Source organism: Macrobrachium nipponense, chromosome 18 (assembly GCF_015104395.2).
Source record: "Macrobrachium nipponense isolate FS-2020 chromosome 18, ASM1510439v2, whole genome shotgun sequence".
Classification (NCBI taxonomy): Eukaryota; Metazoa; Arthropoda; class Malacostraca; order Decapoda; family Palaemonidae; genus Macrobrachium; species Macrobrachium nipponense.
This window is the reverse complement of record NC_087211.1, coordinates 42426721-42439495: the sequence shown is the minus strand read 5'-3', so window position 1 is coordinate 42439495 and position 12775 is coordinate 42426721. Positions and strand designations below refer to the sequence as shown.

Below are 12775 nucleotides of genomic sequence, written 5' to 3'. Positions count from 1 at the left end.
GAGAGAGAGATAGGAGGGGGGTGGGGGGTGTTAAGCAATAAAGCAGTGATGTTGGTCTCAAAAAAGAAGATACAACAATTTGCTGGCATTAACCAACCTTAGTGATTCCATTTTTATTGCCTTTGATTTCCTTATATTGTGTCTCATATTAGTCTGTTGCTTCCGTGTTCATTATTATTATTATTATTATTATTATTATTATTATTATTATTATTATTATTATTATTATATTTTAAGTTATTGTGTGTTATTGTCATTCTTCATAGGTTCTATCTGTTTCTCTGATTTTACACCAACCTGGTTTTCATCGTCACATAATTTAAAGACCAAGCGTAACAAATTGAATATATTTTACCTTAAATATTTTTTCAAGTTCACGGGTTAGTTTGATAATTAAAATTCGAAAATGTTTTATTTATACCGAGAACTATGATATAGTTAGACTTCTGATCTTCAGACTTTGGCAATATGTCGATTTTTGTAATTTTTTTTCCATGATTAAACGTCATTTTAAAGTTGTTAAATATTTATCAAATTTTTATTTATAATGGTTGTTAGGCAGGTAATTATTTTGCCCAAAATTTCGAGCCTGCCTGTTCAATTTATTGACCAAAAAATTAATTTTTCACAAATGGAGATGGAACGCTAGTTGGTGATCCTATGTGTATTAGCCTCATCGAAATTCAGAACAGACACAGTTGAAATATTGTAGATAGTGGTGTCCTTCCCTTCTATTATCATTATTGTTATTCCCCTAATTCGAGCTATATTATTATAAAAAAAATCCCCTCATTACAATTAATAGTTTCATTTCCTCCTCTACCGTGTACGTAGCTCCTCGTTTACGTCACCCATCTCGTTGCCCTTTCGCCTTTTCTTCCTATTCTCTGCCCTTTTTTCTCTCCATCTTTTTTTCCTCCATTTCCCTCCAGCCTCTTCATTGCCTTCCATAGTCTGTGCAGACGTGACCTGTTGACCAAAAACTCCCCGGGGATCGAGAATAACTTTATCTTCCAAACTAAAGGTCCCTTCAGGCCCCATATTCTCTCTCTCTCTCTCTCTCTCTCTCTCTCTCTCTCTCTCTCTCTCTCTCTCTCTCTCTCTCTCATATTTTATTTATTTATTTTTTGCAAGTGTGAGATGGCGCGTGCTTTTGCTTAGTGACCTGAACAAATACGTACAAATATGCATAATGTAGAATGTCACTTTTTTTATTGGCTAAATATATATATATATATATATATATATATATATATATATATATATATATATATATATATATATATATATATATATATATATATATATATATATATATATATATATATATACCCTTTGTTAGGTGTACGTAAGAAGTTCATGATGAATTCAGGGGATTAAGGGATGAACGTAGAAGTAACTGCTGGTATTTTCGGGGATGAATTATGGGGATGAGATTGCTAGAGCCACGCCCTATTTTCTTGGGTGAACTCGTATGTATTTTTTCGGGAATGATCCCTGGACCTGGCAATCGTAAACCAAGCATTGCATGAATTATCCGTGCCACCTACCTTAGCTGATTACTTATGTTTATATGATAAAGTCTGATGACACAACTATACACGTTTATATTCTTCATATTTCTTTTTATATACATTTTCTGCAGTCTCCTTTAAATCGTCCTCATCTTTGCTGAAACCAGTCCCGACACAAATGAGATAAGGTCGCTCACTGGAGGAAAAGTGTTAAACCTCGAATGTGACCTGGTTTTGACCCGCTTGACTTGGGAGGGGGACTAGACATTTGCCGCGACCTTGACTTTTCGGATTTTGACCCGGTCTTAGAAGCCGCATCTTGAGAGCGTGTTCCAAGTTGCTTTGAAGCTGAATTCAGCAGTTGTTGGTCGCTTCGGCGTTTATTGACAATTGTCATTATTTGAAATGTGTATTTTTTTATGTTAGACAAGAATAAAAAGTCATTATCGTGGTACACAAGTTTCGACAGAAAGCAAAATTGGAAACACACTGTGGCAAGAAAAGATAAGAAAAGTTGAAGAGAGTGGTTTGGTACACACACACACACGCACACACACACATCATATACTATATACATACATAATACATATATGTGTGTCTTTATTATCATTCCTTTTGAAGAAAACTTAAGAATGCAGTATCTTTGAAGAAAACTTAAGAAGGCAGTATTTTTTAAGAAAACTTAGAAGTCAGTATGATTTGACGTATGCATAATTGTATGTAAACCTCACTCGCCTTGTACTCCGAGGCAGTTCATTGTACTTTATTTTTACCGTTATTACCAAAATGCCTGTTCCCATAGAGAAAAACAACAGTTAGTGTAACATTGTGACGACAAAGACGATTAATGCGTCTTTCAAACAGCACAGCGTCTACGTTTAGCAAAAAGAACATGACAGATAAAAAAAAACAGACTCTTGGTGTTAATCTCATGCTACATACACAAGCTGCTCGAGGTGCAAGAACCTACGCAGAAAAAATGCCAGCTTGATCCAATGACGACTTAATCTTTCGCTCCCTCCGTCTCTCACATATTCCCTGTTGGGAAGCAAGAGACCGTGCTGATCCCATACCAGGTTACTCGTAACAAACATCAACAGCAGCGTCGCGCATTTAGTCCCTCTAATGAGCAGAATGCAGATCTGGAGGACGACCTCGGAGCTAAAGCTACCTACACGCCGAGTAGCAGGTAAAGAAAATACGCCACAGCTCGATGAGATAGAAAAGACGCTTGCAGATCGATACGAAATCCTCAGTACATTCTGTGTATTATGTCCCCCTTTTCCCTCAACGTCTCCCCCCACCCCCTCCCCCTCCTCCTTTCCCCGCTGCTCCTGGGGCCCCTGCGTGCCCCAGTTCGAGACTATGGGTTCACTCAGGAAGGTACACGCACCACAACAGCGAAGGAACGAAAATAAACGGGTCTCCGCCGATCGATAGGCGAATGGGTCGACCTGCATTCTTCGTCTGCTTTCGGTCACTTGTCAGAATGTGTCGGCTGTTATGGAATTGACCCCTCCACCCCACCACGCACACACACCCCAAACATGTCCTTCTTGTTTGCCCTCTATCGAATTGCCATAAAAATAGTGGGTAACTAAGTATAGTCGGTTGTTGAAGCAAGTTGTACAGGTAGAAGGAAATAATAATTCCAGAGAGCCATAGCTGTAAGGAATGGCTATTCGTGCAGACACAGGAAATTGAATACTGTAGTGCATAAAGTATGAAGTATTCAGTTGTATTGCTCCAGTTCGTTTTAATCCTCTGATTCTATTTTAAGCATTAGATTACTATATTAATGAAGTTCATTTGCTTGTGCACTACACCTCCTTATTTTAGTATTTGTCAGTTACATACACAGGTTTAATAATAAGTGTTTATAATTTCGGTTCCTCCTCGTGTAACCTTGACCTACTAAGAAGGTCAGGCGATGCCATTTAGATATGACCGCATTGCCCCAAAAACAAAGAGTATGTTGTGATACCGTAGACTTTGGGAGCGCTCAGATTCCCGAAATCACCTTCTATGTATTCAATGCATATACTTATCTCCCTTGACTGCAATAGCCTTGTTTAACGGCATTGCCCATACTGCGTAGGCGAGGTTCTGATGTTCTCTAGATATTCAGAATAGAGGATCCTATAAAATTTTATGTTTGCAGTATCCTCATTTCACGGTGGAACTACAATGGGAAAAACGGTTTTGAATTATTGTTAAGTACGGTGTAGTTTGGGCAAACCATCGGAAGTACGTAATAGCTGGTTGTATTGTTGTAGGATGATAATCTCATCAATGCGTTTATCTGAGAAGATCGCTTTTTTCGGTGTTATGGAAATAAGTTACAGTTCATTTCGAAATTAAATTATATCAGCGTATTTATTTTTGTATAACAAGTGCTTTAGTTGAATAGGGTAACATGACGATAGGTAAATAACATAAAAAGATTATTTTAATGAACCTTGTCCACGTATGTGTCAGGAGGACATCATGGGCCTCCGGTCTCTCAGGACAAAGAAAGGAGAATGGTTACTCCAAAGCAGGCAAGCACACGACACTGCTTCTGCCTTTGCAGCGTTTCCCAGACACCACCCATCTGTCCATGCAGCGTTCAACTGTTTTCCAGCAGCGGGTCCATATTCTAGCAACACCGCCCCCCCCCCCCCACCCCCCCCCCCCCCGCCCCACCCTCAACCCATACCACCATCCACTATCAACCAGCTCTCATCCCTATCGTACCTCCCTTTCCCCTTTGCATATTGCTTCGCCTCTTCTTCAGATTTCGTGATTATATTTAGCGTCTTCCACCAGAAGGCAAGACAGCAAACGACGACAAGAGTCTGTTGGTATAACAAGAAATTCTATGACAATGGCAGCATCAGGAAACGATGGGAAAAGCCATCATGTTGCAAAACGTAAATACGCATGGTCGGTGCGACTTCCCAAAATGGGTCTGTGCCCTTCTCCATGCAAATCCAAGTCTACATCGTTTCTGTTCTGTTTGGACCATTCTCTCTCTCTCTCTCTTTCTCTCTCTCCTTTAAGCGAGCACAAACATACACAAGGCAAGCATTGGCAGTGTGCTATTGCTTCTGTGCTACGCTCCTGATCTTATGTTCTTGATCGGGGGGCTGCCTTCCGTTTGGGTCCAGTATTGATTTCGACGGAGTACAGGAAGAGAGAAAGAGAGAGAGAGAGAGAGAGAGAGAGAGAGAGAGAGAGAGAGAGAGAGAGAGGACTGCCTGCCTGCTTGGCACTGCATGACTGCAGCCCCCTGCCGCGTGCATTTGCGAAAAAGAGATACAGAGACATCCCGGGCCTTCTGACCCCCCATTCCCCAACACACGCACGCACGCACACACACTCACATCCCCAGGCTGCTTGCGGGTCGTTTTATCCGAACCTCATTACGTATTGCTTTTGCGCTCTTGTGTTTTCGCCTTAGCTGGACGAGTTTCCTGTTAATTTCGACCTTCTGAATATGTGCATTGTGCAAGGAGGGTTCAAAGCGTTTCCAAGCACAGGTTGGCATTTACTGTCCGTTGCTCTGATTGGTTTGATTCGATCAGTCATTCCGAAATTCGGAAAAGGATCTGTGAAGTCAAAGAACAGGGGAGGGTTGGTATGGTATGAGTGACTGAAGAAAACCCGTTTGTGAGTGTTATACCCATTCTAAGTTTTGAGCAGTTGCGTCAAGAAAGTAGCCGTGATTTACTGTCGTTTAATCCGAGCTATTTTTGTCCAGAATAGCGTTTTAAATGGGTGATGTCTTGTGAAATGTAAATATGTATATATTTCGGCTGTTAATCAGCTCAGTGGACTGGTAAAAATAAGATATACTTAACTTTAACCTCATTATGAAAAACATCACGTGTACAGTAGCTTCGAAAACTTATTTTAATCACCTAAAACCATGCAGCTCTTTAATGATGATAATAACTATTGATTTTTCAGTGTAAGCATATGCATATGAATATGTTTATGTATGCGGGCGCGCATGTACGTATCAGTAATTAGGAAAGGCGTTGTTGCAGGCCGCTAGGGGCGTGACTTGGCGTGAGTGGAGGAACTGAACTTCGAGATGAAGGGGTTCTTGATTTATCAAGTTTCATAATTCGATGTTTGATGCATACGTCTGCTACTGAATCTAGGATTCTATTCATGTGTGTATAGATAGATCGTTTGAACGATAAGCTTGAATGGACAGTAAAATTTTATGTATTATGTATCCTCCGTAGATTATCAAGTTTATTTATTCATCGAAAAATCATTGCTTGTTGAGAAAGATTTTTGTCTATTTTTTTACAAGGGCATAGCTCTCTTGGGGAAATGATTGTATTAAGGAAAACTACTTCAAATCTTAAGGCGAGAATTTTCAGAACAAGACCATTTTAAAACGTGGCGATAAACTTCCGTAGAGTTTACGCTCTTCGGGATATATGTACGTACTATATATAATTTTTTCCCTCGCTTTCAGAGGTCAAGCTTTTGTGGAAAATTGTTCAATTGTCCGACTTCTCATGAGTTACTTGAAGTTCTTGCAGACTTTGAGCAGTTGGCTGTTTGGATTTTGTGATTAGTTATATCACAAATCTTGGAGTTGTTAATCAGCCTTGAGAAGCTGTATAAATTCCAATGTATACATTCCAATTGTTAGTTTTGCGGAGCTACACATCGAAGTAATTTAAGAACATGCTATTGGAGAGGATATTTATGCTTTCTCAAAATTTCAGTTTCATAAAGTTCAATTCTCAATGTTTATTGTTTTGTTATCTTATATTCTTTGGTTGGCATATCTTTTCTTCCTCAACATTTCAATTTCTTGAGTTTCAAAATAATCCTCATTCCAATTTCATGAAGTTCAAAATAATTCTCAACATTTCAATTTCGTAAAGTTCAAAACCATCCTCAATATTGCAATTCCATGACCTTCAAAATATTTCTCAAACATATTCTTTTCTTTTATAGCTACAATATTCATATTCTTTTCCATTATAGCTACAATGTAATTATGTTGCTTAATAATTGTTCAGTGTATTTTTGTTGGAAGTATCTAAAGCTCTTCTTGTTCTTGCATAGCCATAAGCCAAGCCAAATAAGTTTTTTGTAACTTTCCCAAATTCAAAATTTCAGGAGCAAATGAAAGTGTGCAATATAAGTTCTCAACATTTTATTTTTAATCACGGGAATTTTGTAGGGTATTTTCTTACAAAAATAAGGATATCTTTCTGTATAAACTTTTTGTAATACAAAACACCACTTGCATTGAAGGGAGGTTCCCCTGTCGAAACTGACAGATATAAATTAATCTTAAAAAGCAAGATTCATTACAATATGTACAATATAACTTACTATAAATATACTTTAAATTACAATATGTACAATTTCTCTCAGAGAAAAACAATAATTATACATGAGACAGAACGCCTTCGAGGCCGGATTTGGACAACACCCGGCCAAAAGGTCGTTTCCGAGGCTTTGGTGAGATTAACGTGCCATATATTTTTTTTTAATTTTAATTTTTTAATCAGGCACAGGGTCCCTTAGTAATGGGGGTACATAGCACCGACTAGGTCCATTTTCTTTCCTTCTTTCTCACGACGGAGTGTGTGAGGGACCTGAAGGTACCGTGACCCGGGGCATCTCCCTACTGCGGCAGGAGGGAAGAGGTGAACCGACGAGATGAGAAAAAAACAAAAAGCTGCTGCTGCTCCGCTCACTGCAGGAGGGCGATGGCGACCGGACACGGGGCTGCGAGGTTGGGAGAGGGGGATTTTTCGGGGGGGGGGGGGGGGGGGGGGGGGGGGGGGGGGGGGGGGGGGGGGGGGGGGGGGGGCGAGCCAGCGCCTCCGCCGCCGCACCTGGCGGACGAGAATCCACGTATTTCACTAGCTACAGAAGAAGGAAGGGCTTGTGGAACGGAGTTTATAAAGGATTGGGTCTTCCGTGGCTGCTGACTTCCCATGGGGGCGTCACCGGCCGGAAGAGGCCTACCCAGCTCCCGGACGTCAAAACTCTTCCGACTCGCGCGACGCGTCGCTCCCCGTCGAATGCTTATCGAGTGAAGAGGCGTCACTGTCGAGTAAGGAATCGTTTAGGGAGAGCCCCATTGGGCCCAAGGAACCGCTGATACCCATGCCCATTCCCCCGATGAAGTTGGCACCAGAGTCACGAGGTCCTCTTAACCAAGGATGCTGTAAAATCTGCTCAAGGGATGGACGTTCCTCTGGTCTGTACCTTAAGCAGAGACGGATGAGACTTTGGACCTCTTCTGAGACGGGAACTCTGAAGTGTAATCTCGCCGCCAAGATCTGTTCGTCTGTGGCAAAGGGAATGTCGCCACACACCATGTCGTATAACAAGATACCCAACGACCACACTGTGGCAGGACTGGCTTGGTACTGGTTGTGCTGGATCCATTCAGGTGGGGCATATACCTTAGTACCTGAAACAAGAGAGAAAACAAGGTCAGTCACAGTCAGCAATTACCAAGGGAAATTCTGAGGGAAACTTTATCCCAGGAGGCAATGCTGGTGATTACGCCTTACAAGGTTTCCCGCTGGCTGGGAGCCATCAGTAACCTGACACTTGGCACCATCACCACCATTGCATTATATAGTTGCACAGTATAAAAACGCATTGATATGCACATAAAGAAGTGTCAAATGGGCATTAGGAGATACTCACCACCATCAAAGTCTGTGTAGATGTGGTCCTCCAAGAACGCTCCCGAACCAAAGTCGATGAGCTTGAGGACCTTCCTGCCCTGTCTGTCTGTGGTAACAAGGAGATTCTCATCCTTGATGTCACGATGAATGACACCAGCTGCGTGGCACTGTCTGACGACGTCGACTACTTGACGGAAAAGGTACCGAGCTTCAGGCTCGGGTAAGTACTTCCTCTCGGTGATGTAGTCGAAAAGATCCTTCACTGATTCAGGTCGCTCCATGACGATGATGAAGCAATCTGAGAGCTGGAACCAAGCAATTAGCTTGATGACACCAGGAATGTGGGAGGCCTTCTTGAGGAGGCAGATTTCCAGGGGAACTCGCTGACCTTTCAACTGTGGAAGAAGAAAGAAGGCCATAAGTACAAATGATGACGTTCAAAGAGAAGTTTAAAAAGAAAAGTTTACAAAATAAAAATAAACCAGATTTAAAAAGGTGAATCTGTGAGTGAGCTTGCCTTAAAATGACTATTGTTACAACCACACAGGACTTTCCACGACGAAACTGATCTTTGGAGGAAACTTTCACTTGTCTAAGTCGACACCACGAGTCTCAAACCCACTGGAATTTGGCAACAAGAACCGAAACCAACCCTCTTACCAATCCTCTTAACTAATGCTTGTTTTGTTTACGATCGCAGAGATGACCCACTTTACAGAGAGAGAGAGAGAGAGAGAGAGAGAGAGAGAGAGAGAGAGAGAGAGAGAGAGAGGTGACTAGACTAATACATACGTAACTACCCTCAAGTTCACAGATCCCTCTAAAGTCACCCTTGAGTTGGGAGGCAGAGGAAGGTCTTAGGAGGAAAGCAAAAGGGTGGAGGATCAGACACCTATTGCCATGACAACCGACTCTAAGCAGAAGAGAAGGTAAGGTACTAGTAGCAGGAAGGGGGGTGGGGGTACGGGATGGATGGAAGGAGTAGAGAAGTGGGTTTTACCACCCAGTCACACATCCCTTCTATCCATTCCATCTACGTGGTAGGCTCCCAACCCATTTCTTGACGTTATATTCTGACCATGCTAACACTACATCACTTTCCTACTTCCAGTCTTTAAATGTCGTCACGTAATGACGCCTGCTTACAAACAAAACGCAGACACATTAAGAATGCACCGTTGATAGAAATCATGGAGGGAGGAAAAAAAAAAATAGAAACAAAAGGTTGAGATAATCCGAGTCCCAATCTACCTGTCAGGCTCACAAAAGAAAGATGTAAAATGATTTTCTGCACGAAAATAAAACGACCCACTGTCTTCCCCTTAAGGGTCTGACCGAGCCTCCCCCACGCCGATACTTGTCGAATATGTAAGCGGAAGTTATTCGCATCTTTACTATCGGTTCCTGAAGGTTTCTCAGTGTCTGTATATATACACACGAACTTGCGCAACTGGGTGTGCATGTGTATGTGCCAGAGGTATTGGCGAAGGCCACCCACCCACCTCGTTCCACTGCTTCCCTCTCACCCCCCTTCCCCCCCATGACATCGATTGAAAGTCATCATTGGAGAGGCCGAGTGCACCCAAACATTCTCTTCTTCTCTCTTTCCACCTCGCGGTCGTCCTGCTCTCCAACCAAAACATAACTCTCTCTCTCCCTCTCTAAATGCTTTCAGACGCCATGCAATCCAAATTAATCGATATATGAGAGTTCCCTAACATTCAGTTCTCAAACGAAACACGTTCGTATTCCTCATTCACGTAAGTCCGCCTGTTGCAAATCATGAGACTGATACACCTTCACTAGACCACCTACGCACCTGCTCAATTAAAGAATCTAGGCAAAGAAACACCTTAACGACAGATCGAATGAAAAAAGTTGCCGGACGTGTTTTTTTCTTTATTAAAGTACCGACCAAGAAATCTAATAAAAGCGATTCTTTGCAAACCGCCAAGAATACATTTCAAGGCCGACAAATACTGCGCACTTCGCCATTCTCTCTCTCTCTTTTTACACCCACGCATCAAGAACGTCTGCTACTTTATAAAGTATGAATCGAACGTATTATTGAGGAGAAATAAAAAATCCCCATTTTTGAAGAAGACCTAATTTCCACTGCTGAAATAGCCTTCCATTGATGCAGCTTCCCTCCCTTACCCCCCACCATCTGCTTTTGTACACATTACACCCACACAAGACAATCTAGCTGACCTATATTCGTCCAACAGCCTCAAACATAACAGGCGGAAAACTGTTTTGTCACCTAAAACCCTACGAAACTTGTTACTCGTCGGCAACAAAACTCAAACCTGGAGGATTACTTTCAAATCGTGTTTCTTTTTCTCTCCCCTGCTGCTTTCAGCAGGATGAAAGGCATCGGAATGGAAAACGCTGGACTGTGGTGGTGTGCTTTTGAATACCAGAGGTTAATTCATTAATGGGTCAATCACTGCATATATTCAAAATAAAGATGGTGTAATTTAACTAGATCCCACTTCGACAATGAAAATAGCAAAGTATAACTTCTATCACGGAGGCTAATAAACAGGTCTGAGCAGTTAAGTAGGCCAAACGCTCGCACTCCCAACGGCCTCGCTGACTTAAACAAGTGACTTCAATTTGTGTTGGACTTTTCAGCAAGTATTCATGCAACGTACATAATTCACCCTCCATTCGCCGTTGAGGAAAATCGCATATGTAACAGGAAACATTAAGTCACATTCCCCGCATATTCACTTTGCATTCAATGCACTACATAAGGTCTGCACTCACAGGACACCTTTCTAATTCCACTTAATAAAATTTAAAAGTATATCAATTTAACTCAATTTCAATGACATGAAAATTGCAAGTAAATGTAATTTACCATGATAATCTTAATCATCACTACACTGATACTGACCAAAACATACAGGCTATATATTTTGAAAACAAACAAGCATGAAAATCAAGTGAAGAAGAAAAGAAAGTGTTTCCTCAACTTACCGTTCCCCAAGCAGGCACTCTGTATTTGGACACTTGCTTAATGGCCACAGGGAGGTTGTCCCTGATACGGACGCCCGCATACACACGGCCAAAACCCCCTTCGCCCAAGATCTGATCCACGAAAACTTTGTACTGGCGATCGAAGGGCAGCTGGGAATGATGGTGGTGGAGATGGTGGTGGTGACCGTGTTGGTTGTTGTTGTTGTTACGGGCTGGCTGGTTTGAGTCCATGTTACTGTTGAGATTATTGTTGTGGTGTTCGCGCGCTGCTGCTTCGCGAACGGCCATGGCCACTGCAAAATAAAAACAACTCTCGTTAGTATTTTGGCTTACATGTAAAAGGATATAGGACTTATAACTTAGAACAAGCCTTAAAATTACCAGTGATATTCAAAACATAACACTTCCGTCATGAAACATCCTCCTATGTCTTTGATTGTCCAGAAGCTAACATTTCTAGGAAGAACAAATTATCACCATGATATTTATATTAAAAATGAACGGACAGAGTCACTTCGTCTTGCAACTTCCCAAACCCCGACTACTAAAACAAATATTTCAGCTCAAAGATGAAAATGTGAAAATCTCGAATTTATTAGAACAATAGCGAGACTGAATGAATTGTCTGACAATTAACAACCCCTCTTATGCACTCGTCTCCACCAGGAGGTAGAAGACTTCCAAAACACAAACACACCGACCCCGAAAATTTCGTCTAAGTCCACAAAAACACAAGACACAACGCGCTCCAAAAACTAACCTTGTTTGACTTTCTCTTGTGGGATGCCCATGACTGGGCTTGAATTCAGATAGTTATTCACTGACGTAAACACTTTAAACATTGTGAATATGTTCCAGTTGCCACTGAACGTGGACTTCGATGCACAAAATAAATCCAAGTGAGGCGACCACTAAGGTCGGTGATGATGCACTGAGAGCAACGACAACAACGACTTGGCCGCTTACATAGGACTGGGGAGCAGCGTTCACTCCCTTGGTCACTGTAGTACTATTACTCTTCAGTGACGAACGGGAGCTTATATTCTCCACGGATATCCCTCCGCTCCCTCCAAAACATACCTCGATTTATTGTTTCCGAGGGGATTTGCCGGGGAATTACCTTCCAAAGGCACTCCTATATGACGTTTATGTAAGTTTGTAGTGAAAATAGACAGTGACAGCCGATTTTCTATGAGAAAACAGGATCGCAAACGCACTACTTGCTTCGTGGAGTGGTACTGTCTCGCAGGGAGGTTAGGCGGTTCTCTCTCGTGACGTCACTAGCCTGGTATTCAATACAAACTGGAGGTTGCATACGCATACACACACACTCACACGCGCTCACGTGTGTTTGTTCGTGTAATATGTTTCGTGTCAAGTTGAAAATCGCCGTTGTTCTATATTATTGATGGACAATCTACGGAGATGGCATGAGAGGCTGGGGGGGGGGGGGGGGGGGTGTGGGTCGGCGACAGGAAGATGGGGTCTCGAGGAGATATCCGGCAAAGGGCGTGCTAGGAATGCGAAGCGGGCGTGGGTAGTCCGTTAGCCGTGACTGCTGCTGCTGTGGATGGCGGGCAAACCCACCCCCAAAACTCCTTCTCCTTCTCT

General features: G+C 42.2%; 1 protein-coding gene across 1 annotated transcript; it reads right to left on the bottom strand.

The window, feature by feature from the left end:
• Positions 1-6666: 6666 nt before the first annotated feature.
• Positions 6667-12192, bottom strand: LOC135197001 (serine/threonine-protein kinase pim-3-like). The gene is made up of 4 exons (XM_064223890.1): positions 11925-12192; positions 11165-11457; positions 8199-8574; positions 6667-7956 (listed from the first exon to the last, which is right to left on the bottom strand). The coding sequence occupies exons 1-4, from the start codon at positions 12004-12006 to the stop codon at positions 7520-7522; spliced, it is 1188 nt and encodes a 395-aa protein (XP_064079960.1). The 5' UTR covers positions 12007-12192; the 3' UTR covers positions 6667-7519.
• Positions 12193-12775: the final 583 nt, after the last annotated feature.